General features: G+C 43.9%; 3 protein-coding genes, 1 non-coding gene and 3 pseudogenes across 4 annotated transcripts; 4 read left to right on the top strand and 3 right to left on the bottom strand.

Moving 5' to 3' along the window:
* The first annotated feature begins 6,508 nt into the window (after window positions 1-6,508).
* On the top strand, window positions 6,509-7,190 carry LOC108901752 (histone H1). The gene has a single exon (XM_018703369.2). The coding sequence runs from the start codon at window positions 6,520-6,522 to the stop codon at window positions 7,114-7,116; it is 597 nt and encodes a 198-aa protein (XP_018558885.1). The 5' UTR covers window positions 6,509-6,519; the 3' UTR covers window positions 7,117-7,190.
* An 898-nt stretch (window positions 7,191-8,088) lies between these two features.
* Window positions 8,089-8,841, bottom strand: LOC108901758 (histone H2A). Its single transcript, XM_018703374.2, has one exon. The coding sequence runs from the start codon at window positions 8,535-8,537 to the stop codon at window positions 8,151-8,153; it is 387 nt and encodes a 128-aa protein (XP_018558890.1). The 5' UTR covers window positions 8,538-8,841; the 3' UTR covers window positions 8,089-8,150.
* Window positions 8,842-11,242: 2,401 nt separating this feature from the next.
* Window positions 11,243-11,314, bottom strand: trnaq-cug (transfer RNA glutamine (anticodon CUG)). The gene has a single exon. It is a non-coding gene; the product is annotated as a tRNA-Gln (tRNA).
* A 3,940-nt stretch (window positions 11,315-15,254) lies between these two features.
* LOC108901761 (histone H2B 1/2-like) lies at window positions 15,255-15,726 on the top strand. Its single transcript, XM_018703377.2, has one exon. It carries the CDS (start codon window positions 15,296-15,298, stop codon window positions 15,668-15,670), a length of 375 nt encoding a protein of 124 aa, XP_018558893.1. The 5' UTR covers window positions 15,255-15,295; the 3' UTR covers window positions 15,671-15,726.
* Window positions 15,727-17,536: 1,810 nt separating this feature from the next.
* On the top strand, window positions 17,537-18,360 carry LOC108901750 (histone H1-like; annotated as a pseudogene).
* Window positions 18,361-19,371: 1,011 nt separating this feature from the next.
* LOC108901756 (histone H2A-like) lies at window positions 19,372-19,950 on the bottom strand (annotated as a pseudogene).
* A 218-nt stretch (window positions 19,951-20,168) lies between these two features.
* Window positions 20,169-24,897, top strand: LOC108901764 (histone H3-like; annotated as a pseudogene).
* Window positions 24,898-24,901: the final 4 nt, after the last annotated feature.

The following is a 24,901-nucleotide window of genomic DNA, read 5'->3' as shown; positions in this document are numbered from 1 at the left end:
TATCCTCAGCTGACAGCTTTACTGGTACCTATGAGGTTGTGTAGCGTGCTACATAATCAACATCATCAGAGGTGAGGAAACACCCAGAGTGTTTTCCTTTGCTGTGAAGTGACAGCCTATCTGTGACAATCTACAGTCTGATGGAGAGTCTGAGTCAAACGCAGACCTGCCAACCTCGGCTCCCCCTCCTTCTCATCCATCACACTAGCTCATCTGAGCCGTCCAGACAGGCTGATGACCAGCTGTGATTGGCTGCCCAGCCATATGGTCACTGCAGGACTCAGACTCCACTGACGCTTCAGGATTTACAGCAACGGATGGTTCATGATGTCATTGGACCTCAGGTGTCAGGACCACAGGAGATGAAAATGAGCATTTGACTTTAAATACCTTTTTGTGTTGACCAACTTATTTTGAAAACATTCATAAGCACAAAAATTAACAAATAAATAACACTTGCCCTTAAGAAGATCCGCTGAGAAAATCACGATGTGTGGCGAGGTGCTGTGTGGTTTCCATGGAAACTTTTACCTGTGTAATATCTCCTCATGTTAATCTCAGCCAATTGGGTGTCAGTCTACGCTGGGTTTCAGAAATTCATGTTCTTCCCCCTCAGCTCAAAGGAAGGAGCTTTGAAATGGGAAATCGTGTAACATGTTGCAGTTGTCTCTTTCTCTAAAACATTCCCCATTATGTGTCAAATTGAATACGTTCAATTTTCAAGCCACAGTCTTGAAGATCTTTCCCACTGGTGGGAAAGTACTAGTCAACATTTGTTTGTCTGAGAGTGAGACAAGAGGATTCATGTCATTTCATGTCTGTGTGCTATCCTAAGTTTGTTCTTATAAATCTTGCTAAGTTGCACAGAAATGGATTTAGGCTAAGATGCTCTGCAGCTCTTTTTCATGGGGTCAGAGGTGAAATGGTCCACTGAGTTCAACCAACTTTATTAAAATCAGCATGAGTTACATCAGACTTGACTTACATCAGACGGATTGAAGAGAACTGCTGTGAAATCTGTGTTGCATCAACTAATAATCATTTCTTAAAATATTTATATTAATACCTCTGTTTGTATCAAATCTTAATGAAATAATTAGTTGGCACTAACAAAATTCACAGTTCAACAACATATTCTGCTAAGTTTTAAATATAGACACTGACATACGTGTTGAGTGGCACAGTCAAAATGAAAAATCTCTGACAAGATGCTCATAGCGCCTGTAAAGTGCAGCTTTGTCTCATTCATAAACATACTCCATTAAATCATTATTCTAGGTCACTCAGGTTGTGGCATTTTGATGCATACTGGGCAGAAAAAAATGAGTTGCTGTAATAATAACTAATGTGTGCAGCAGCCCTGTGATCCAGGACGCTGCAGTATGAAGTGGAAGCATGTGACACACTGTCCATGAATGGGGATGAATGGAGGGTAGAGAGGGTCCATTGTGTTCAGGGGATAAACAAAGAAGCCCCTCTCCGTTGTCAGTGAGTTGACATTTTAAAACAACTCCAAAGACACACAGTCAGCAGGATGAGAGAAGGTTTAGGAAGAAAGCCAAAAAAAACAAACAAACAAAAAAACAAAACAAAAACAGAAAAAGTGATGTGGAGAGAGGGAGAGCATCTGTAGAGAGGCTGAGCTCCTTCTGTATAAATCTGTACCCTGACTAACACTCTTTAGAATTACACAGCCAGAGAGAAGACTGCATTTTGTGAATGAAATTTTAGTGCCACTGTGATTCTGTGCAGCATAGCGGCAACACTGTTGCAACAGAACTTCCAAGTCAAATCATTACTAGTGTGATTTAAACATGATGATGATGCTCCTCTGTCACAGCACCTGCTGCGCTGCTTTCACCACTGTGTTACGTTCCTTATCTGAAGTTCTACCTAAGCTTTCTGAACACATACATTGTATACCATGTAATACACATTTGTGACCACTGTGAGTCTAATTTCTCTCCATACCTGACTCAGTGCAGACAGAATCAGCTTCAGTTTTGCCTGGTTCTGATGTCCCGTCATCTTGGGGCTCCAGTGTCAGGCTTCCACTCCGGTGTCTGGATGAAGGCCCATCTTCACATCCTGCCAGCTGCCTCCCTGCCTGAGGTGAGCACATCATGACTCACATCATTGTGGAAATATATATAAAAAATTCTAAACAACCAATGGCAGCAAGCATCCATATTAATAACCCAGTCATGGTCTGTTTCCCCAGTCTGTTGCCCGCTGGGAGGCTGTTGTATTTTAATGAGGGAGACTGCAGCATATGTTATGGAATGGAGGTGATGAGGACAACAAGAGATCTGAGTTTACAGGAGAAAGCGATTGTTGCAGTTTTACCTAATGTTGTTTTGGTGAGTCTGTCTCTGAAAAACAAGTTTATGATTCTGAATCTATGACCTTTCCAGTTGTTTACATAAACTCTATGTTCCTGTTGCTAAGTGAATTTTTACAATTATAATCACACATGTTCTTTTCTCAGGTTAGACTTTTTAATTCATTCTAGATACCAACATTTCCAAATTATACCAAACACTGTATGTCAGGTTGAGTCATGGGTGAAATGTACATAATATATAGAATATTTATATTTGATTTATTATGCAGTTTGCAGTTTAAAAATAAGGCACATTCGCTTCAAACTGTTTAAACTGCTTAAAGGGAAAAGGAAGGGCTGAAGATACCCATCATCTTAACTCAATGTCGAATTAGTTGACTTTGGGCCAACAGTGCCACCTGCTGATAAAGACCATGAAATGGTGTTAAAAGCTCCCATTTTAAAGTACATGGAACTTGAGTTAAGAATATTTGTCAAATACTGTGGACATGGTCAGGAACGGGTGTCATGAGATTAAGAGGTCAAATGGAACAATGCAAATGTCTGGGATGCTGGGTATTTTCTGTAGATCCTTACTGGTGTGACCTGGAAAATCTAAAAGACAGCACAAGCATATGAACATATGATTAAGTCAAAGACTTAGACAGACTTTATTGATCCCTTTGGGATGACTCCCTCAGGGAAATTAAGTGGAAACTGTAGGAAAACTGTAAAGTGGTAAATGAAGTTAGCAACAGTGTACAGAGCAGTATGCAGCTGTTCCTATCTGCATCTACTGAGTGTTATAATCTGACCTTAGAGATGTAGTATAAAACCAGCATTAAATAAAGTCTGAATATGGACTCCAACAAGCATGAGGTAAAATCAAACTGGTGTTGAGTGAAATTTGAACCATTCAAACTGGATAAGACCAACATGAAATAAATTCTGACCCAGCAATATACAATTAAAAAGACACTCTTGCACCAACAATATGGGATGACTGGTATGAAGTAAAATCTGAACCAACAATAAAGGATCCAACCAGTATAGAGTACATTCTGAGTCCAATGATATATTATGAAACCAGCATAAAAAAAGAAAAGAAAATCTAACCCCATATATATATGAGATGAAAACAGCATCAAATAAAATCTTAACCCAGTGCTATGGGATCTGACCCACGTGACACCAAAAATAAAGGTGAAAACCACTGTTAAATAAAATCTGAATCCCACAATATAGGATTATATGAGGTTTATTTATTTAAAAGCAGACCCATTGGTTATGTATGCACATTTCCACTCATCAGTGTGAGTGAAGCCCTGTATAATAAACTAAACTAAGTCATGAACACACAGTCAGTGTCACCTTCCTCACAGTACTGCACTGTGGAATTTAACAGCTGTAACATGATGAACAGCTGGATGGAGGCAGGGACACACACTTACAATACATAAGGTGTTGACAGCTGTCACAAAGTGTGTACCAGTACAGGCTCATAACTGAAATACAATCCACAAGTAGAAACTTCAGTCAAAATTGTGTTAAATACAGCATCAGCTCAAGTCCCCCTACACACCTCTAAAGAGAAGACCTTTTCTCAATAATCCAGTGACATAATATATAATCATAAAGGAATATAAAGACCTTTCTGCACAATGAGTACATTTACTTTTCGTGCCTCTTCTGTACTTTTATTTCAATTTACTGAACTTAAAGGATGGAATAATTTTTTCCACCATGTGATATAACCATAGACTATATATAAAGACAATAGAACTCACGTGGGGCTCAGCCAGTCTCACTGTCCCTGACTTCAGGTGGTGGCGCCAATGAATCACAGAATTCATCAACTACGGCCATTAAAGCCACAGAGGAAGAAGAAGCGCGTATACAGTCTATGCGTGTACCGCATCTGTCTTCTATCACGTCCGCAGACCAGCATTAGATAACCCTGAGCTTCCCAATCCCTCTTTTCCATTTGAATTCCACTGAATAGTCACAATGAGTGGTCGCGGCTAAAGGAGGAAAAGGACTCGGTAAAGGAGGCGCTAAGCGTCACCGTAAAGTTCTCCGTGATAACATCCAGGGAATCACTAAACCCGCTATTCGCCGTCTGGCTCGCCGTGGCGGAGTGAAGCGTATCTCCGGTCTTATCTACGAGGAGACCCGCGGTGTGTTGAAGGTGTTTCTGGAGAACGTGATCCGTGATGCCGTCACCTACACCGAGCACGCCAAGAGGAAGACGGTGACCGCCTATGGACGTGGTGTATGCTCTGAAGAGACAGGGCCGCACTCTGTACGGCTTCGGAGGTTAAATCCGTCACCTGATGTTACAACAACAACACAACGGCTCTTTTAAGAGCCACGACACTCGATCATTAAGAGCTCGTTTCCTCTCAGATCTCAGAGTAACTCCAGTACAACCGCACACTGCAACAATTTATCAATTGTGGCGTTTTATTTTTACTTATGTAAATCATAAGACGTTGATATAATAACTGCAAACTGCAGCTCTCACAGGTTCTTTGAACGATTTATTATTATTACTCTTATGTTGTAAGTGTCACCTGTGTGATCTGGAAGAGGGTAAAAATGAAACGTACCTTTTGTTCTATTGTGCAGTATATTGCAATTTATCGAACTGTAATTAAATAATTCTCACAAAAAGATTTCTCATAAAATGTCTGCACTATGTCTGTGTTGATGAGGGTGCTTTCTGTTTTAAGTTTGTGCCTCAGATATATGCTTTAGTTATGTTTTTGCTGTAACATCCCAAAGGGCGGGATTGTGTTCATATTTGGCTTCACATCGATGTCCATACATTTCACTCAATGTCAAGCCAAATTACCCCCCCCCCCCCCCCCATAAATAAATAATAATAATATAATAATAATCCCCCCACCCACCACTAAACGTTACATTAACTACACTTCGTACTTTACATTTTAATTATGTATATTTATGCTCCATGTGTTCCTTGTGAATATAGTTCTTGCTCTTCGCTCTTTTCTTTTACTGTAACTGTCCTTTAGCACCAATATACCAAGGCAAATTCCAAATTTCAAACTTACTTGGACAATAAAGTCTGATTCTGATATATTATGTTTGTTGTTTCATCACGTTACTACTCTTTATGTTTGTATTGTCTTGTGAACCCATGTGGGCTGGGCACCTGTTGGTGTATGACACTTTGACATAAAACTACATACCTTCCAATCTATGTATAATTGACATTACTGTGTAATAAAACCTCCATGGGTCTTAGAAATACATGCATCATGGGAGGTCCTCTGGCAGTATAGGTGTCTAGCAGCATAACTCGAGGATGTTTAAGGCCCGAGAAAGCCCTGATAATAAGCTTTATCAAAACAAAATAAAACAAAACAAACACGTTTAGGCGTAATCTTAAACATGGACATGGACCAGTTTGGACCAAACTAGAGGATGATTCACTATAGGGCCTGAGGTCCGCCATGTTATTTAATGCTGCAGCTCCTCCCACGGTACAAAATAATACATTCACCATGGTGAAATCATTTACAGTTGATCAGTGATATGTTGATCAGTGATATATTGATCAGTGTGACAGTTTGATCTGTTATATTGAAGACATGAACCGGTCCTGATATGAAGTCTGGCTGATGAGCGCCATAAGCCTCGGTCATCACCAGTGTGTTTGCTGCGACCAGATCAGCTTCGGTTTATTACAAACAGCTCATCCACAGACGGTTGTTTTTAGTCTGAATCCCTGAACAAACATGTGAAGCAGCGGGAAAAGTGATTCTGCTGGAGCTCTGGTGCATTTTAAACCATTTTAGGAGAGAAGTAAGTGGGAAAAGTCGCGACGCAGCGCGAACCACCGCGGTGAACTGACGATGTTTGAGGGCTCCACAAAGAAAATACAGAGATGATCGGAGCTCTGAGCGGCTTCAATACGAAGAGACACGCGGCCGCTGTCGGCTCCCTTCGCTAGGCAGCCTGCAGCGCTGCTCCCTCGGTGATTTCTGAGTGTTTTACCGGTGAGGAGAAAACACAAGTGTCCCGGTGTTCAGACTGCACGGAGGAGCGCCGAGCTGAGTTGAGTCTCCACGGTTCTCATGGTGTGTTTAAGTACAGCTTCCTGCTGCAGGCTACTACACACTCTGACTTTCGTCCCGTAGTGAGAAGGAACATAACCGAGGAAAGAAAAAATGGCAGAAGTAGCCCCAGCTGCCGCTCCGGCTAAAGCCGCAAAGAAGAAGGCTTCTAAGCCGAAGAAAACCGGTCCCACCGTCGGGGAGCAGATCCTGAAAGCCGTGGCCGCTTCCAAGGAGCGAGGCGGCGTGTCGGCGGCTGCTCTGAAGAAGGCTCTGGCTGCCGGAGGCTACGATGTGGAGAAGAACAAGGCCCGCATCAAGACCGCCATCAAGAGCCTGGTGGCCAAGGGGAGTCTGACTCAGGTCAAGGGAACCGGGGCCTCCGGTTCCTTCAAGATGAGCAAGAAGGCTGATACCAAGGCAACGAAGCCGGTTAAGAAAGCCGCTCCTAAAGCCAAGAAGCCCGCCGCCAAGAAACCCGCAGCGGCCAAGAAGCCAGCAGCCGCCAAGAAGTCCCCGAAGAAGGTCAAGAAACCCGCAGCGGCCAAGAAAGTAGCAAAGAGCCCCAAGAAGGCCACCAAGAGCCCCAAGAAGGCTCCCGCAAAGAAAGCCGCAAAGCCCAAAGTAAAGAAGGCACCCGCAGCCAAGAAGGCCCCCGCCAAGAAGGCTGCCAAGCCCAAAGCCAAGAAGGCAGCACCCAAGAAGAAGTGAGCTGTTCTGAGTCTGCAACATGGAAAACCTACAAAAAGGCTCTTTTAAGAGCCACACACACTTTGACTAGAGAGCTGCTTCCCTCTGACACTTATTTGTAATATGAATCTTAATTTTTGGACAATCTAGAGTTTTTTAGTTCCAACATTTGCTTTAATTACTACCATAACAGACCCATTTATTGTAGTTGTCACATCTCTTCAGACGTTAATAGAACACCCCCATACAGACAATGTTCACTTAAACTGAAACAGTAAAGTGTCCACAGTAACACACCTTCATTAAAGAGCTGCTTCCTGCTCACATTTAAAATGTTGGTGTTAAATTTGGACAGTTTCTGAATGTAACAAATCTGCAAACACTGAGTTCAGCATCAATATTCTGTTTTCTCTCCAGCATCAACCATTACTATTGGTCCCTTTTATATTTTATATAGAGTTTAACCTTTGGGGGCTGTGTGTGTGTGTGGTGTGTGTGTGTGTGTGTGTGGTGTGTGTGTGAGAGAGGAGGAGAGGAGATTCTGGGTCAAAGTGCACCACACTGCAAAATGTGTTTTGTCAATGAGAAAGTGTTGGTTTTACTAAATGGGTGTTTCAGATTTGCAAATTGTGTCTAACCAGATCAACAGTGCTTTGACAGTTGACACTGCTTTTCTCACTTAACATATTTGTTGTTGTTACTATTAGCGTTATGTCTTAATGACAGACATTTTGTTGTGTAAATCTCACAAACCAGTGTTTTTTTTTTAAATCAGTAATGTATATTAACCCAAAGCGAACGGGCCTGTTTGGGCCTCGACCTAAAATAATCAACAGTCAGTGACATTCCTGAACTTTACACTTGTGATGTCCTTTTCTAATCATGTAGTTGAAAGTACTATGGATAATTACGTGTGATACTTTTACATTTTGACTTCAAGCAAAGTCTGTTTTTGTGTTTTCAATAAGAAGCAATGCTCTTCATCAGACAGGGTGTGTGGCTCTTAAAAGAGCCTTTTTGGGGTCTGGCTTCCAGCAGTCGGCAAGTGTCCAGCTTTACTTGGCCTTGGCGGGCTTCTCGGTCTTCTTGGGCAGGAGAACAGCCTGGATGTTGGGCAGGACACCGCCCTGAGCGATGGTAACTCCGCCGAGCAGCTTGTTCAACTCCTCGTCGTTGCGGACGGCCAGCTGCAGGTGACGGGGGATGATACGAGTCTTCTTGTTGTCACGGGCAGCGTTTCCAGCCAGCTCCAGGATCTCAGCGGTCAAGTACTCCAGCACCGCCGCCAGATAAACGGGAGCACCGGCACCAACACGCTCGGCATAGTTTCCTTTCCTCAGCAGCCTGTGAACACGGCCGACTGGGAACTGGAGTCCGGCACGAGAGGAGCGGGTCTTTGCCTTAGCTCTGGCTTTTCCGCCGGTTTTACCTCGTCCACTCATTTTACTGATTTTCTCTTCTGTCTCAAGTCAGAGAAACTGTGAGGCCAAGCAGCCAAAACCCTCCGTTATATGTCCGCAGAGAGCGCGAGACGGTTCCTGTGGACCAACCAGAGAAGAGACTCCCAGCAGAGCAGCAGGGGAGCGGCTTGCTCTGAGTTTTGGCGGACATTTTGAAAAGACTTTTCTCCAATACGAAGCGGAGATTGAGGCGGTGGGTCGCTCCTGAAGGCGGTGCTGAGCTCCAGGAGGAGTCCCTCACCAATCAGGAGCCGGAGGTCTGAAGCAGCGTCACCGCGTCTCAGTTTAAGAGCAGCGGGTCTCCTCTGACCGTCACACTTTTCTCTTGTTTCGACAAAGAAGAAGAAGAAATGGCAAGAACTAAGCAAACCGCTCGTAAATCTACCGGAGGCAAAGCTCCCAGAAAGCAGCTGGCCACTAAGGCTGCACGTAAGAGCGCCCCGGCCACCGGCGGCGTGAAGAAGCCTCACCGTTACAGGCCCGGTACCGTGGCTCTGAGAGAGATCCGTCGTTACCAGAAATCCACCGAGCTGTTGATCCGCAAGCTGCCCTTCCAGCGCCTGGTCAGAGAGATCGCTCAGGACTTCAAGACCGACCTGCGCTTCCAGAGCTCCGCCGTCATGGCTCTGCAGGAGGCTAGCGAGGCTTATCTGGTCGGTCTGTTCGAGGACACCAATCTGTGCGCCATCCACGCTAAGAGAGTGACCATCATGCCCAAGGACATCCAGCTGGCCCGCCGCATCCGCGGAGAGAGGGCTTAAACTGTCTGCTCCTGTTTCACTACAACAACAACAACAACAACAACAACAACAACAACGGCTCTTTTAAGAGCCACTTCATCCTGAACTCAGGAGCAAAGTTCTCTGCTGCTGTTAGCTTATTAGCTTCAGGTAAATGTAGTCCCCTAAATCGTAAATACACAATAAGGGCTTCATAGGGAAAGTTGTATCTGGCAGAGCGGTAGCAGTTGTGTGGACTTCAATAAGGACATAATCAATACAATGTGACAGTGGAACAGGTATAAGAAATCAATTAATTTTATTAAATGAGCTAGAGTAGTTTTTCTTTTGTTAATCGTTTGAAGTCTTTTCAGCGCCATTTTCAGCTTCTCTCAACTTTTCCTGGGTTTTTGTCACACACACACACACACACACACACACACACACACACACACACACACACAGACTTCACTAACAGAGGAACTTACCACATAGACACACAGTGTAATTCAATAAAGTAGCATTTAAAGTTGTCTTAAATAGGAAGAACAGAATGGAAAAACACTTATTAGAAACAGTTGATATTAAATATCCTGCTGTCCCACAGCAGAGGTGTGTTACACTGGGATCAGTCACAGTGTGTTTAAAATCTTTAGCAGTGCAGATCATCATCAGTCAGCCCAGAGCATCTTTAGCCTTTGTTGAAACTGTACAGGGACGAATGCATACGCCAAGATGTGCACATAAGCACAGAGGTGTCTGTGGTTATTCTGCAACACTCAGCTGGTGGCTGTAAAATTTCTCCAGCAGAACTGTTGTGAGTAATTGTTCTGCGACATCACTCCTGTTCAAGATGGTGCAGGGACAGCTGTCAGAGACAGATCTTAAAAGATCTGCCCAATATGTTTCAGCTGCAGAGTCATATTTGGAAACACCGTATGTCCCAAATAAGTTTCAATGAGTTTCCTCTGAGAAAATCTCCACACAGGATTCCCAAACTGTCAGTGTGTCATGATGGAGAAAGTCCTCTGTTTGAAGCGGATTGAAGAGGTGAATGTGATTAGATATGATTGTCACAAACTGTAACATGTCCACCTATAATCTATGAAAATGTACAGTGTCTGACCCACAGACCACTTCCTGGTGTACCAGGCTGAGCATGAAAATGTCAAAGTGCACTTGGCATGTCCTCAGTGAAATGGGCAGAGTGAAGCTGACTGCAGTCTGTGTGCAGTATTATCTGATCTATGTAAGAGGACACCACACACATCTCAGACAAAGGATAACAAATGTCTCTCCAGTATTCAAGCTCAGGAACTACTTGATGGAAAATGTTCATGTCATGGCAAACCCACATGAACAGTGAGCTGAGAGTTAAAGACAAGTCAGTGCAGCAGGTTTCCATTTACAGTATTTATACAGTATTATACTCAGAGCTGTCTCTGCTGACTGCTCTGGATTAGAAACAGGTGATTAAATCAGTCAGGATGGCCGAGCAAGGCATCATGCTCACACACTCCCTTTAAGATGCTGGTTTGGATCCCATAAGCTGCCTCGCCTTGACCTTGCAGTTGTAAATTCAAGTTCAGGACTAAAGAACTGAAGAGAGAGTTTGATTGATTTAATCACTTCCCATAACCAACTTGTTGTTTCTGCATAATTCAGATGTTTTGTGCAGCGGCTGCTTGGCTTGAATCAGCCAGACGTTTTAGATGAGTGCTTCTGTGTTTATTTCTTCCTCTTTCTATAAAAGCAAATACATTACCTTTTCCAAGTCAGATATAAATCGTGTGAAACCACTGAACAATTCAATGCATTATAGCAGACTCATGGAATACGCCTTTAAAAACAGCCACAAGCCAATCACAACTACCGTTATAACCCCTGTGAGCAAACACGGCATAAGACAACATTCAAGTAACGTACAGATAGAGATGTTTAACGCAACATTTAAATCCTTTCACAACCAGGTTCCACTGAGATTTGAACTCAGATCGCTGGATTCAGAGTCCAGAGTGCTGACCATTACACCATGGAACCACTGTATGCCAGGTAACAACTCCTGCTGCCAGACACTTGAATGATGATGATAGACGTTATCATTGGGATAAGGACAAGGACATATATGTAACACACTCCCTCCCTGGTATTCTGTGTTGTGTTTTAAAAGTGTGCAGTGGGATATCGAGTGGAGAGATGGACGCACTGGAGACAGGATTCAGGGTTGTGGCTGAGACTTGAAGTGTTTTATTTCTCTCGACCATACAGCATGACCAGAAACAACAAAACTCTCTTCACGACTTCTTTCTGATAACATGGCGCCCTGAGAGGGACAAAACACACAGTCAGCTCCACAATATGTGCAGAGGGCGCTCCAGTGACATCCAGCAACTAAAATTCAATTGGCAATTCAGCCTAGATAGAAATGCTGCATACGGCATTTCCTGACAAAATCAAAATGATTTCAATCACAGTGAATCACATGTACAGGAAGTCCAGTAATATTTGATCAAATTTGAAGACATCCTTAACTTGTTAATAAAAAATAAGGTCATATGTTTCCATACTGTTGCTGAATGCATCAACTCAACTGTGCAGAAGTCTTCAGCTACCACTAGCTTTGCTGTTTTAACAAAGTTTCAGTGGCCATCCATATTTATTTTTGGGTATCTTTATTAAGATACAAACAGTATCTGTGTGGGTGTGTGTTCAACATGTACCTCTGCACATGGTGCCTGCTGTGTCATACAGGTGACTGTCAGCAGGTCAATCATAGATAAAAGAAAGAAAGAAGACTACAGCTCAAACTATAAATCAGATGGTTAAATGAAAGTGATGAAGTGATGTGAAGACAGATGTGGATCTAGTGGAGTCATACAAGTACCTGGGTGTAACACTGGACAACAAACTGGACTGGTCCATCAACACAGAGGCCATCTACAAGAAGGGCCTGAGCCGGCTTTACTTCTTGAGGAGGCTCAGGTCCTTTCACGTCTGCAACAAGATGTTGCAGATGTTTTACCAGTCTGTTGTGGCGAGCACCATCTTCTTTGCTGCGGTGTCCTGGGGTGCGGGCATCAAGGCAAAGGACGCCAACAGACTGATCAAAAAGGCAGTGTCTGTGGTTGGCTCAAAACTTGTCACCCTGGAGGAGGTGGTGGAGGAGAAGATGCTGGAAAAGCTGCTGACAATCATGGGTAATCCTTCTCACTCCCTCCACAACACACTGGACAAGCTGAAGAGCAGCTTCAGCAACAGACTCATTCAACCCCGCTGCTCTAAGGAACGATACAGGAAATCGTTCCTACCTACTGCAATAAGACTTTACAACTCATCTACCTCTGTCAGAGCCACGATTACACAACTGGACTAAATCCGCCTGTCACCCTCTGCACTGTCCAAATACAGGAACGTATACTTAATGTCTTATTAAGTGACATGTTTTTCATTTTAACTGTATTGATATCATACATCATGTTCATACAATATTTGTATCCCTTTGCACTCTCTATTTACATATTCATATTCATAGCATATTATTTATGGCGTATATATCTGTCTTGCCATTTGCACTATATACTGTTATATTCTATTTTATACTATTACATTATTCTATCTTGCACTGTTGTATTTTTGTTGCATTCACATATGGACTACTGTGACAACCGAATTTCCCTTGGGGGATGAATAAAGTCATCTATCTATCTATCTATCTATCTATCTATCTGATGTGTAAATTGTCAGCAGACTTCAATAACTGTACCAATGTATCACTGGTTGTTGTCAGTGTGATTTGAGGACCGCAGCCCACCTAGTCAGGATGCAGCCTCTATGCTGCTCCACAGAGCTCAGCAGCAGCACAGGTTCAGCTCCGTGAACACAGATAGCAGCTACCATCTCTGCCGGTTTGAGTTCAGCACCTCGGACAGCGACGGCCTCACAGCGCTGCTCAGGAGAAAAGGTCAGGAAGTTCGAGCTGCACTCACCTGGGAGAGCTGAGACAGCTGCAGCCAATCACAGAAGAAGACAGTGAGGCATCACCAACAGTTTTAACCACTACATTCATCTTTACTGATTTATCTGCATGTAGTCACATTATAACTGTTATTATTATAAACATTGCTGTTCTGCTACTGTTACTAAAATCAAATGCCAAAACACTTTCTCCTTTCCACCCCTGGATGAAGTCACGTTCAACTCAGACTTATATGAGTCCTGCTGTTCCTGATTCACGCGCTGCTTTAGGTGGTGGCGCTAATGCACCAAAGACTTCATCAACTACGGCCATTAAAGCAACAGAGGAAGAAGAACACTGCGAGCCTCTGTCTTCTTTCACGTCCGCAGACTGGCAGTAAATAGCTGTGAGCTTCTCCATTATGTATCATTCACGAAATCTCTCCTGAATAGTCACAATGAGTGGTCGCGGTAAAGGAGGAAAAGGACTCGGTAAAGGAGGCGCTAAGCGTCACCGTAAAGTTCTCCGTGATAACATCCAGGGAATCACTAAGCCCGCTATCCGCCGTCTGGCTCGCCGTGGCGGAGTGAAGCGTATTTCCGGTCTGATCTACGAGGAGACTCGCGGTGTGTTGAAGGTGTTTCTGGAGAACGTGATCCGTGATGCCGTCACCTACACCGAGCACGCCAAGAGGAAGACGGTGACCGCCATGGACGTGGTGTATGCTCTGAAGAGACAGGGCCGCACTCTGTACGGCTTCGGAGGTTAAATCCGTCACCTGATGTCACAACAACACAACGGCTCTTTTAAGAGCCACACACTCGATCATTAAGAGCTCGTTTTCTCTCATCTCACTGAGTAAACTCAGTACAACCGCACACTGCAACAATTTATTAATTATTTCCTTTAACGGTTCGTTTAACTGTACAACCATCCTGTGCAATACACTCACTATGCTTATGCCTTTTTATTTCTCACTGTATATAGCGTGAGTAACTGTGAAAAGCTTACCCAGTGACTTTATTTTGCTGTTTGATAACAATTTCATCAAACTACAGTTCACAGACACCCCTGATACACTGATGAACATAATTTTATGTCCTTTGTTCTTTAGCTTTTAGTTAAGTATTTCTTCATAAATACTACCCATATTTAAGTTTCCTGATTTTTAGAAAAGGATTTTTTGTTCTAACATCCATTATATCACAATAGTAGACAAAATGACTGCAGTATCTCCTCATTTAATTTTCTATTCCTGTTTTCAGATAAAATTTCACTGAGCTCACTTTGTGTTAACAGTATGAGGGTGCTTTATGTTTGATATGTCAAAGCAGTTTGTGCCTCAGATCTGCCTAAATTATGTTTATATGGCTGTCACACAGCAGGGTTGTTGATTTTTCATTTTGTTGGCTGGAGGGAGAATATTTGATAGGAAGATGTTTTAGGACAGGACGAAGGTTTTTGTTGCTGTTAACTGGCAAGGTAGCATGCACCAGAATGTTTAATCTCTAGAGAGGAAGCAACACACAGAACCACACGGCAGTAAGCAGTTCAGAGGTGTGCCCCCCGACCAAACGTTTCACCTCCTTTTTATACTTTGTGATATGCCTCTGACCCTCTGATTGAACTTTCACAGAACAATTGATACTATTGATAATACAACTGGGTGTAATCTCCTGTGCTGATGAAGATACCATTTGCCAACTTCCTCTTCAGGAAGGTATTTACCGTGGGAATATAACAGTAAATTCATCAGGTCATCCTTGATGAGTAAAGCCGTACAGCTAAAGCTACAGACTAATCACATCAAGTATATAAGATAAATCATTGTTATTACAAAGCATGCAATATTCCAACACACTCTTCTCTGTGCATATATTGTCTCCAAACTGGGCGCCAAATTAAACGAAAGGAACGTCACCATGAAATCACGACCCTCCATTTGAGCAGTTCAACCAATCACAGGACGGGGACCACACAGTCGTATTTGCATAGAGCCTTTTATAAATTCAGTCAATCCCGCCAGTGGGTCTATATTCGTTCGTGTGAATCAGTGAGCGAACAGAATGCCTGAACCCGCCAAGTCCGCGCCCAAAAAGGGCTCAAAGAAAGCTGTTACCAAGACCGCCAGCAAGGGCGGCAAGAAGAAGAGAAAGACCAGGAAGGAGAGTTACGCCATCTACGTCTACAAGGTCCTGAAACAGGTCCACCCCGACACCGGTATCTCCTCCAAGGCCATGAGCATCATGAACTCGTTTGTCAACGACATCTTTGAGCGCATCGCTGCTGAAGCGTCTCGCCTGGCTCACTACAACAAGCGCTCCACCATCACCTCCAGGGAGATCCAGACCGCTGTGCGTCTCCTGCTGCCCGGTGAGCTGGCCAAGCACGCCGTGTCTGAGGGCACCAAGGCTGTGACCAAGTACACCAGCTCCAAGTAAACCGCTCTGCTGCTCCGCTACAACAATCCAACGGCTCTTTTAAGAGCCACACACTCAGTCTGTAAAGGCGAATTTTCCTTTCAGCTTCATACTGAATCACATAATATAATAAACTGTAATTAAATGACCACGACATGTTCCTACACAGTAACAACTATTAACTTACTTGTCCACGAGTGCCTCATTATTTGCACGTTGGTAGATGTTGATGTAATGTGCTTCGTAATCTCATACTCATTTGATGAACACTGCACTAAAACCAGGTCTGAGGCAAGAGTTTTTCATCAGACTGCAGTCAGGTGTGCAGAGCGTCTTTTAAGAAATGAAAAGTTCTCACCTGAAGACAGATCAGGCAGGGGTACACAAAGACTCCAGTCATACTCATACTCAGTCGTCTGATACTGTGTAAATATTATTGGGTTATATTCTTTGTATCAAGGGAGTGAGTTATTCCACAATAGTGTCTACCATGATATTTTGGATTTGTTGAGACTGCCTGATGATGCAGGTAGCTCCACAGACTGTTAGCTGATAAACACTGTTATCAGTGATTGATGATGATGATGACGATGCTCATGGACTGAAATGTGTGAAGCTTAGAAGGTGCTCCCCCATTTCACATACCACTGTATTTGGACTGGACAGGTCTTTTTACATTTTGAACACACATGACCGTCCATCACAGTCACGTCAGTCAAGGCCTCATCCAGCTTGTTCTCTGGTGACTGAAGAAAGAAAAGGGAAAGTGGTAACTGTCTGTTCCATGTCTGTATATAATAAACCTATAATACGAATAATATGAATACTATTACTATGACTACTACTATTACTACTACTACTAACAACAACAACAACAACAACAGTAGTAATAATAATAATAATAACAGTGGGTTTTGAGCAGGTTTGCAGTCACAGATCCAGACTGTACAGTGCCAGATACCTGCAGAATAAGAGAGAAATCAAGTTAGTAACATTCATGAATGGGATATGAGTGAATACAGGTGGTGAGGGGGAGTAAGATAAAGTCGCTCAGTGCATCGTGGGAAGTCCTCCGGCAATCTGGGTCTATCAGCACAATTAGAGCATGGTTAAGGCCCGAGAAAGCCCTGACTCTAAGCTTCATTAAAAATAAACACGTTTAAGCGTAATCTTAAACGCGGAGAGGGTGTCTGTCTGTGTCCTGGACCCAAACTAGAGGATGATTCACTATAGGGTCTGAGGTCCGCCATGTTATTTAATGCTGCAGCTCCTCCCACGGTACAAAATAATACATTCACCATGGTGAAATCATTTACAGTTGATCAGTGATATGTTGATCAGTGATATATTGATCAGTGTGACAGTTTGATCTGTTATATTGAAGACATGAACCGGTCCTGATATGAAGTCTGGCTGATGAGCGCCATAAGCCTCGGTCATCACCAGTGTGTTTGCTGCGACCAGATCAGCTTCGGTTTATTACAAACAGCTCATCCACAGACGGTTGTTTTTAGTCAGAATCACCGAACAAACATGTGAAGCAGCGGGAAAAGTGATTCTGCTGGAGCTCTGGTGCATTTTAAACCATTTTAGGAGAGAAGTAAGTGGGAAAAGTCGCGACGCAGCGCGAACCACCGCGGTGAACAGACGATGTTTGAGGGCTCCACAGAGAAAATACAGAGATGATCGGAGCTCTGAGCGGCTTCAATACGAAGAGACACGCGGCCGCTGTCGGCTCACTTCGCTGGCAGCCTGCAGCGCTGCTCCCTCGGTGATTTCTGAGTGTTTTACCGGTGAGGAGAAAACACAAGTGTCCCGGTGTTCAGACTGCACGGAGGAGCGCCGAGCTGAGTTGACTCTCCACGGTTCTCATGGTGTGTTTAAGTACAGCTTCCTGCTGCAGGCTGCTACACACTCTGACTTTCGTCCCGTAGTGAGGAGGAACGTAACCGAGGAAAGAAAAAATGGCAGAAGTAGCACCAGCCGCAGCTCCAGCCGCCGCTCCAGCTAAAGCCGCAAAGAAGAAGGCTTCTAAGCCGAAGAAGACCGGTCCCACCGTCGGGGAGCAGATCCTGAAAGCCGTGGCCGCTTCCAAGGAGCGAGGCGGCGTGTCGGCGGCTGCTCTGAAGAAGGCTCTGGCTGCCGGAGGCTACGATGTGGAGAAGAACAAGGCCCGCATCAAGACCGCCATCAAGAGCCTGGTGGCCAAGGGAGCCTGACTCAGGTCAAAGGAACCGGGGCCTCCGGTTCCTTCAAGATGAGCAAGAAGGCTGATACCAAGGCAACGAAGCCGGTTAAGAAAGCCGCTCCTAAAGCCAAGAAGCCCGCCGCCAAGAAACCCGCAGCGGCCAAGAAGCCAGCAGCCGCCAAGAAGTCCCCGAAGAAGGTCAAGAAACCCGCAGCGGCCAAGAAAGTAGCAAAGAGCCCCAAGAAGGCCACCAAGAGCCCAAGAAGGCTCCCGCAAAGAAAGCCGCAAAGCCCAAAGTAAAGAAGGCACCCGCAGCCAAGAAGGCCCCCGCCAAGAAGGCTGCCAAGCCCAAAGCCAAGAAGGCAGCACCCAAGAAGAAGTAAGCTGTTCTGAGTCTGCAACATGGAAAACCTACAAAAAGGCTCTTTTAAGAGCCACACACACTTTGACTAGAGAGCTGCTTCCCACTGACACTTATTTGTAAAATGAATCTTAATTTTGAATGAAACAAATCTAGAGTTTTTTTTTAGTTCCAACATTTGCTTTAATTACTACCTATAACAGACCCATTTATTGTAGTTGTCGCATCTCTTCACAAGTTAAATAGAACACCCCCATGCAGGTCCCTTTTTATATAGATTGTTATTTTTCATATATACAGATTATTGATTATTGATATGATTATTAATACTCTCATTAATATAGCATTACACCCAGCTTTTCTTCTTCAAGAAAATTTCCAATCGAACGCAACTGGACTTAGTTATTGTCTAGGAAGGCCCCATCCAAGAGGATGAGAGGTGATTGGTGATTGCATTCGATTGAAATTTCCTTGAGATATTAGTTTCAAGCTTTAATGTCAGAAACACAAAGTTGTGGAAATCTCACTAACCAGAGTGTAGTAGTAGATCAGTAGTGTATGTTACAGTTTTTCTGAAATGAAAACACAGTAAACACAAACTCCAAAATTCAAGTTACACTCTCAAAACCTTTGAAAATCAATTGATTCAACGCTGTTTTAACTTCATTCAAAAACAATACTGCTGTCAGAAGACACACAAAGTCAGCTAATGCATACACCCTACACCCAGCAATCAGCAACACTGTACTCTGGGCATAGCAGGAGAAACATCTTTATTTGCTGTAGAATATTTGCACATTCTTGCATTTATGAAATCAGAAGTAAACAAGAAACTCTGCAGGGAAAAAAAAACAAACAAACAAAAAAACCTGCATTGTGATTTTACAGCGAGCAATGTCATTGATTCTGCCTCAGCATCATGTCTCTGTCCTCTCCTTTGCCTGGAGCGTGTGTGTGAGAGTGAGTGTGAGAGAGAGAGAGAGAGAGAGAGAGAGAGAGAGAGAGAGAGAGAGAGAGAGAGATATTCTGGGTCAAAGTGCACCACACTGCAAAATGTGTTTTGTCAGGGACCTTGGTTTGGTCACGTGTAATTATTAAAATATTATAATTACACGTGATACTTTTAGATTTTGACATCAAGCAAAGTCTGTTTGTGTTTTCAGTAAGAAGCAATGCTCTTCATCGGACAGAGTGTGTGGCTCTTAAAAGAGCCTTTTTGGGGTCTGGCTTCCAGCAGTCGGCAAGTGTCCAGCTTTACTTGGCCTTGGCGGGCTTCTCGGTCTTCTTGGGCAGGAGAACAGCCTGGATGTTGGGCAGGACACCGCCCTGAGCGATGGTGACTCCGCCGAGCAGCTTGTTCAACTCCTCGTCGTTGCGGACGGCCAACTGCAGGTGACGGGGGATGATACGAGTCTTCTTGTTGTCACGGGCAGCGTTTCCAGCCAGCTCCAGGATCTCAGCGGTCAGGTACTCCAGCACCGCCGCCAGGTAAACGGGGGCACCGGCACCAACACGCTCGGCATAGTTTCCTTTCCTCAGCAGCCTGTGAACACGGCCGACTGGGAACTGGAGCCCGGCACGAGATGGAGCGGGTCTTTGCCTTAGCTCTGGCTTTTCCGCCGGTTTTGCCTCGTCCACTCATTTTACTGATTTTCTCTTCTGTCTCAACTCAGACAAACTGTGAGGCCAAGCAGCCAAAACCCTCCGTTATATGTCCGCAGAGAGCGCGAGACGGTTCCTGTGGACCAACCAGAGAAGAGACTCCCAGCAGAGCAGCAGGGGAGCGGCCTGCTCTGAGTTTTGGCGGACATTTTGAAAAGACTTTTCTCCAATACGAAGCGGAGATTGAGGCGGTGGGTCGCTCCTGAAGGCGGTGCTGAGCTCCAGGAGGAGTCCCTCACCAATCAGGAGCCGGAAGTCTGAAGCAGCGTCACCGCGTCTCAGTTTAAGAGCAGCGGGTCTCCTCTGACCGTCACACTTTTCTCTTGTTTCGACAAAGAAGAAGAAGAAATGGCAAGAACTAAGCAAACCGCTCGTAAATCTACCGGAGGCAAAGCTCCCAGAAAGCAGCTGGCCACTAAGGCTGCACGTAAGAGCGCCCCGGCCACCGGCGGCGTGAAGAAGCCTCACCGTTACAGGCCCGGTACCGTGGCTCTGAGAGAGATCCGTCGTTACCAGAAATCCACCGAGCTGCTGATCCGCAAGCTGCCCTTCCAGCGCCTGGTCAGAGAGATCGCTCAGGACTTCAAGACCGACCTGCGCTTCCAGAGCTCCGCCGTCATGGCTCTGCAGGAGGCTAGCGAGGCTTATCTGGTCGGTCTGTTCGAGGACACCAACCTGTGCGCCATCCACGCTAAGAGAGTGACCATCATGCCCAAGGACATCCAGCTGGCTCGCCGCATCCGCGGAGAGAGAGCTTAAACTATTTGCTCCTGTTTCACTAACAACAACAACAACAACAACGGCTCTTTTAAGAGCCACTTCACCCTGAACTCAGGAGCAATGTTTTCTGCTGCTGTTTTCTCATTAACTTCAGTATCAATTATAAAACTTAATAAGAATGCACTACAGTTTGGCAGTGGGACAGGTTTAATAATAATAACTTAAAAAAAAAAAAAAGTTTAATTGTATTTAGTAATTAATTAGTATTTGAGCTAAAATTGTTTTAATAGGCACCTGAAGACTTTCTGCTAAGTGAACATCTTTCCAGTGCCATTTACAGCTTCTCTTCACCTTTATACAAACTTGCCTGGGACTATAACATAAAACATGCATGAACAGAGGAAGTTACCACATATAGACATCACACCATCATTCAATAGGGTGGACATTACAGTTACAGTATTTCAAGGAACATAATGAAAAATAAGCACAGGTAAATGCACATGTTAAGGTAACAGTTTAAACAAATATTCTCATATTAAATATCTAAGCTGTCCCACAGCAGAGGTGTGTTACATTGGCATCAGTCTTGTTAGAAATGGTTTAGGAACAGCGCAATTGACTGCATCCTGTGCACAGTGTTGTCTGATCTATGTAGTATCAGAGGAGAACCATCATGTCAAGTGGGTTTTGAACCCAAACTACAACCTGAACACAGCGCCTTACACCGCTCAGCCATCCTGACCGTAAGCACCTTTATTAAAGCCACACGATTTTCCACTAAAAGGCTGGGATCCTATAAGCTACCTTGCTCAGTAACATAGATTGCACATTTGTGTAAAAATGTATCCCAAAGATATTTGTGCTGCAGCTGTAAATACAAGTTCAGAACTAAAGAGCTATTAAAGAGAAAGTTTGATTGATTTTATCACTTCCCATCATTCACATGTTTTCAGCAAAGCAACAGAGTGGTGCAGTGAACGCCTTTCAAAATTAGGTTCCATTAAGATTTGAACTCAGGTTGTTGGATTCAGAGTCCAGAGTGTTAACCATCACACCATGGAACCACTGTCCTTTGAGCCTCGTGGTTCCATCGACTGTTTCTGCTGCCAAACACTTGAGGACTGACGACACATTTTCTCACTGAGACAAATGTTATGATGTTAAAGTGGACGTATACATTCTTCTGGACTAAATCAAAATAACTTGTAAAATGATGAATCTGCTCCCTAATACCCTCATAAAACCATGTTAGATTTTGTTCCTGAAGTCCAGACGGCAGAGTGGTGTAAAGTTCAGAGGTCAGAGAGAGTTTGCCTCTGACAGCATCTGCTAGAGTGCAGCTACGACCAGTGAACAACTGAAGGACTGTTTTCTGTGAGCGCTGCTTATCTAATGGTCTGCTGAGTTTATCACATTTGATCAGTAAGTACCATGGCCATGACAGAGGACAAAAGTATTGGCTTTTGAGAGCGTGGTCACACTATTTAAGATACCATCGCCACGACAACAGTAAGACGAGCTGGCCTTACATGTTATTCAGAGGACTGCTGTTCATTTTAACACATTAAAACGTGGTGTAACCAGCTACCAAGATCCTTCACTCCACAGTGACAGAGGTGGGCAGACAAAACCAATTCAACACCACTTTCCCCAAGACCAGGTTCTTGCATGTGTAAATGAATATGTAATTAAAAAAAAAAAAAAAAAAAAAAGAATAAACAGAACACTGAATTCATGAATAGGCTAATTATTTGCAGGTGAACTGGAAAACATCACCAGTGAGCAGAAACAGAAATTTATCATTAGCCTTTTGTTAAACTTTCAATTGCACTAACATACATTAAGCTGGATGTTATGGAAGGTATTTCATTACCTTTCTGGGAGCACTTTTAACATCACAGTATTGCTGTCACCGTCCCCTAACAGTTACTTCAAACAAGGTTCCACCAAGATTTGAACTCAGACTTCTGGATTCAAAGTCCAGAGTGCTAACCATTACACTGTGGAACCACCACACAGAGCAAACACGTAGCATACAATACCCTCCAAATGCTTTGTCTTACTCCCACAGTCCAAAAACATGTAGGTTAGGTTGATTCAATACACAGAAAAGCCCAATTTAAGTTTCCTGTAGCAAAAACTGAAAACATTTACATGCAGACAGCAGAAGGGGAGGATAATGCTGGCAGGCTTTTACACACAGTCTGCATCTAGTAATTCAGACTACAAGTGAAAACAAATGATACAGAAGACAGTAATGTATAGAGGCACAGTCAGGTAGAACCCATCCATCCACCCATTCATTATCTATAGCGCTTATCCATTAAGGGTCATGTTGGGGCTGGAGCCTATCCCAGCTGTCATTGGTTGAGAGGCAGGGTACACCCTGTATGGATCATGAGAACATCACAGGGCCAAAATATAGAGACAGACAACCATTCACACTCTCATTCACACCTACAGGGCAATTTAGAGTCAGCAGTTACTGATGTGTTTGGACTGTGGGAGGAAGCTGGAGTACTCAGAGAGAAACCACGCAGGCACAGAGAGAACATGTGAACTCCAGACAGAAAAGCCCCGGGCTACAACCCAGAACATTCTTGCTGTGAGGCGACAGTGCTAACCACTGCGCCACCGTGCTAACCCAGGTAGAACCCCTTACCAGAAAATATCATTATTTGAGAAAATTCTACAAATCTAAATTTTGTGAAAACAGTATATCCAAATACAGCAGGAAGAGTGACTGAATTGTGTTCATACAGGGAATGATTGATATGTTTGTGGTCTATTGTGGAGGGAGATGAGTTAACCAGCCTTTGCTACTCAAGTGCAGTTCAGCTCTGAGAAATTTAGCAGAAGGTTTGAAGTTAATAGTTTTTGTGGTATTTCTGCTTTAGGCAGGTGTCTGAGCACTGTCTGAGAAAGTGGTCCACAGCAGTGATCATTACTATCAAAATGTCTGCCATTCCAAAAGTCAGAGATGTTTTCTGTCACCACAGTCGAGTCAAAAATATAAATCAAATATTCAAGTAAAAACTGAGCTGTGAATAATAACAGGCTTGACTCCAACTATTCAGTCCCTGTGGACATTTTTTTGGACGAATAGAAAAAAATAAACACCTCAAGATTCATGAAATGCTGTGTCAGAGTCGTTGCCCACCAAAATGCATCATGAGCAGAGACAGCTGGAACAAGTATGTGACGTGATGAAATGAGGTGCTCATTTCATCTCTAAACTCTAACCCTAACCCTGTCTCTAAACTCTCTCCAGCTGAGACAGTGGCAGAGCCTTGAACAATTTCACTGGGTAAAGATGAAGAAGAATTATATCATAATATTATATTATATATATAATGACCATTTTCCAAAACTCCAAACTAACACACAGCATATTAATGAGGACAGTAATCAGAGCTGTTTCCAGCTAATAATATATGACTCAGTTCACTCTGCTGATCACTCTGCTGTTTATTTCATGCATTTTGTTTAGTCTGTTTTCACATAGACTACAAACGAAACAAGACTGTGTAAATGTTGTTGCCACATCATAACTGATTACAAGATAAATGAAGATAAATAAACACAATGAGGGAGCTGAGGAAACAAGGACATACAAAACAAAACAAAGAAGCAGACATATGACTGACCTTTACTGAGGATATAATAATAATAATAATAATAATAATGTTCTGCTACTTTTACTGTCAAATATCCTAATGCTTTTTCCTTTCCAACCCTGGATAAAACCATAGAGGTTGACGTTTCACGTTCTGCTTCAGGTGGTGGCGCTAATGCACCAAAGACTTCATCAACTACGGCCATTAAAGCAACAGAGGAAGAAGAACATGCGAGCCTCTGTCTTCTTTCACGTCCGCAGACTGGCAGTAAATAGCTGTGAGCTTCTCACTTCCACTCATTCACGAAATCTTTCCTGAATAGTCACAATGAGTGGTCGCGGCAAAGGAGGAAAAGGACTCGGTAAAGGAGGCGCTAAGCGTCACCGTAAAGTTCTCCGTGATAACATCCAGGGAATCACTAAGCCCGCTATCCGCCGTCTGGCTCGCCGTGGCGGAGTGAAGCGTATCTCCGGTCTGATCTACGAGGAGACTCGCGGTGTGTTGAAGGTGTTTCTGGAGAACGTGATCCGTGATGCCGTCACCTACACCGAGCACGCCAAGAGGAAGACGGTGACCGCCATGGACGTGGTGTATGCTCTGAAGAGACAGGGCCGCACTCTGTACGGCTTCGGAGGTTAAATCTGTCACTTGATGTTACAACAACAACACAACGGCTCTTTTAAGAGCCACACACTCGATCA

This window comes from Lates calcarifer, linkage group LG7_1 (assembly GCF_001640805.2).
Source record: "Lates calcarifer isolate ASB-BC8 linkage group LG7_1, TLL_Latcal_v3, whole genome shotgun sequence".
In the NCBI taxonomy this organism is placed as follows: Eukaryota; Metazoa; Chordata; class Actinopteri; family Centropomidae; genus Lates; species Lates calcarifer.
This window is presented reverse-complemented; position numbering and strand designations above follow the sequence as displayed.

Coding starts and splice junctions, on each gene's coding strand:
- LOC108901761 (XM_018703377.2), top strand. CDS start 15,296: ATGCCTGAACCCGCCAAGTCCGCGCCCAAAAAGGGCTCAAAGAAAGCT.
- LOC108901758 (XM_018703374.2), bottom strand. CDS start 8,537: ATGAGTGGACGAGGTAAAACCGGCGGAAAAGCCAGAGCTAAGGCAAAG.
- LOC108901752 (XM_018703369.2), top strand. CDS start 6,520: ATGGCAGAAGTAGCCCCAGCTGCCGCTCCGGCTAAAGCCGCAAAGAAG.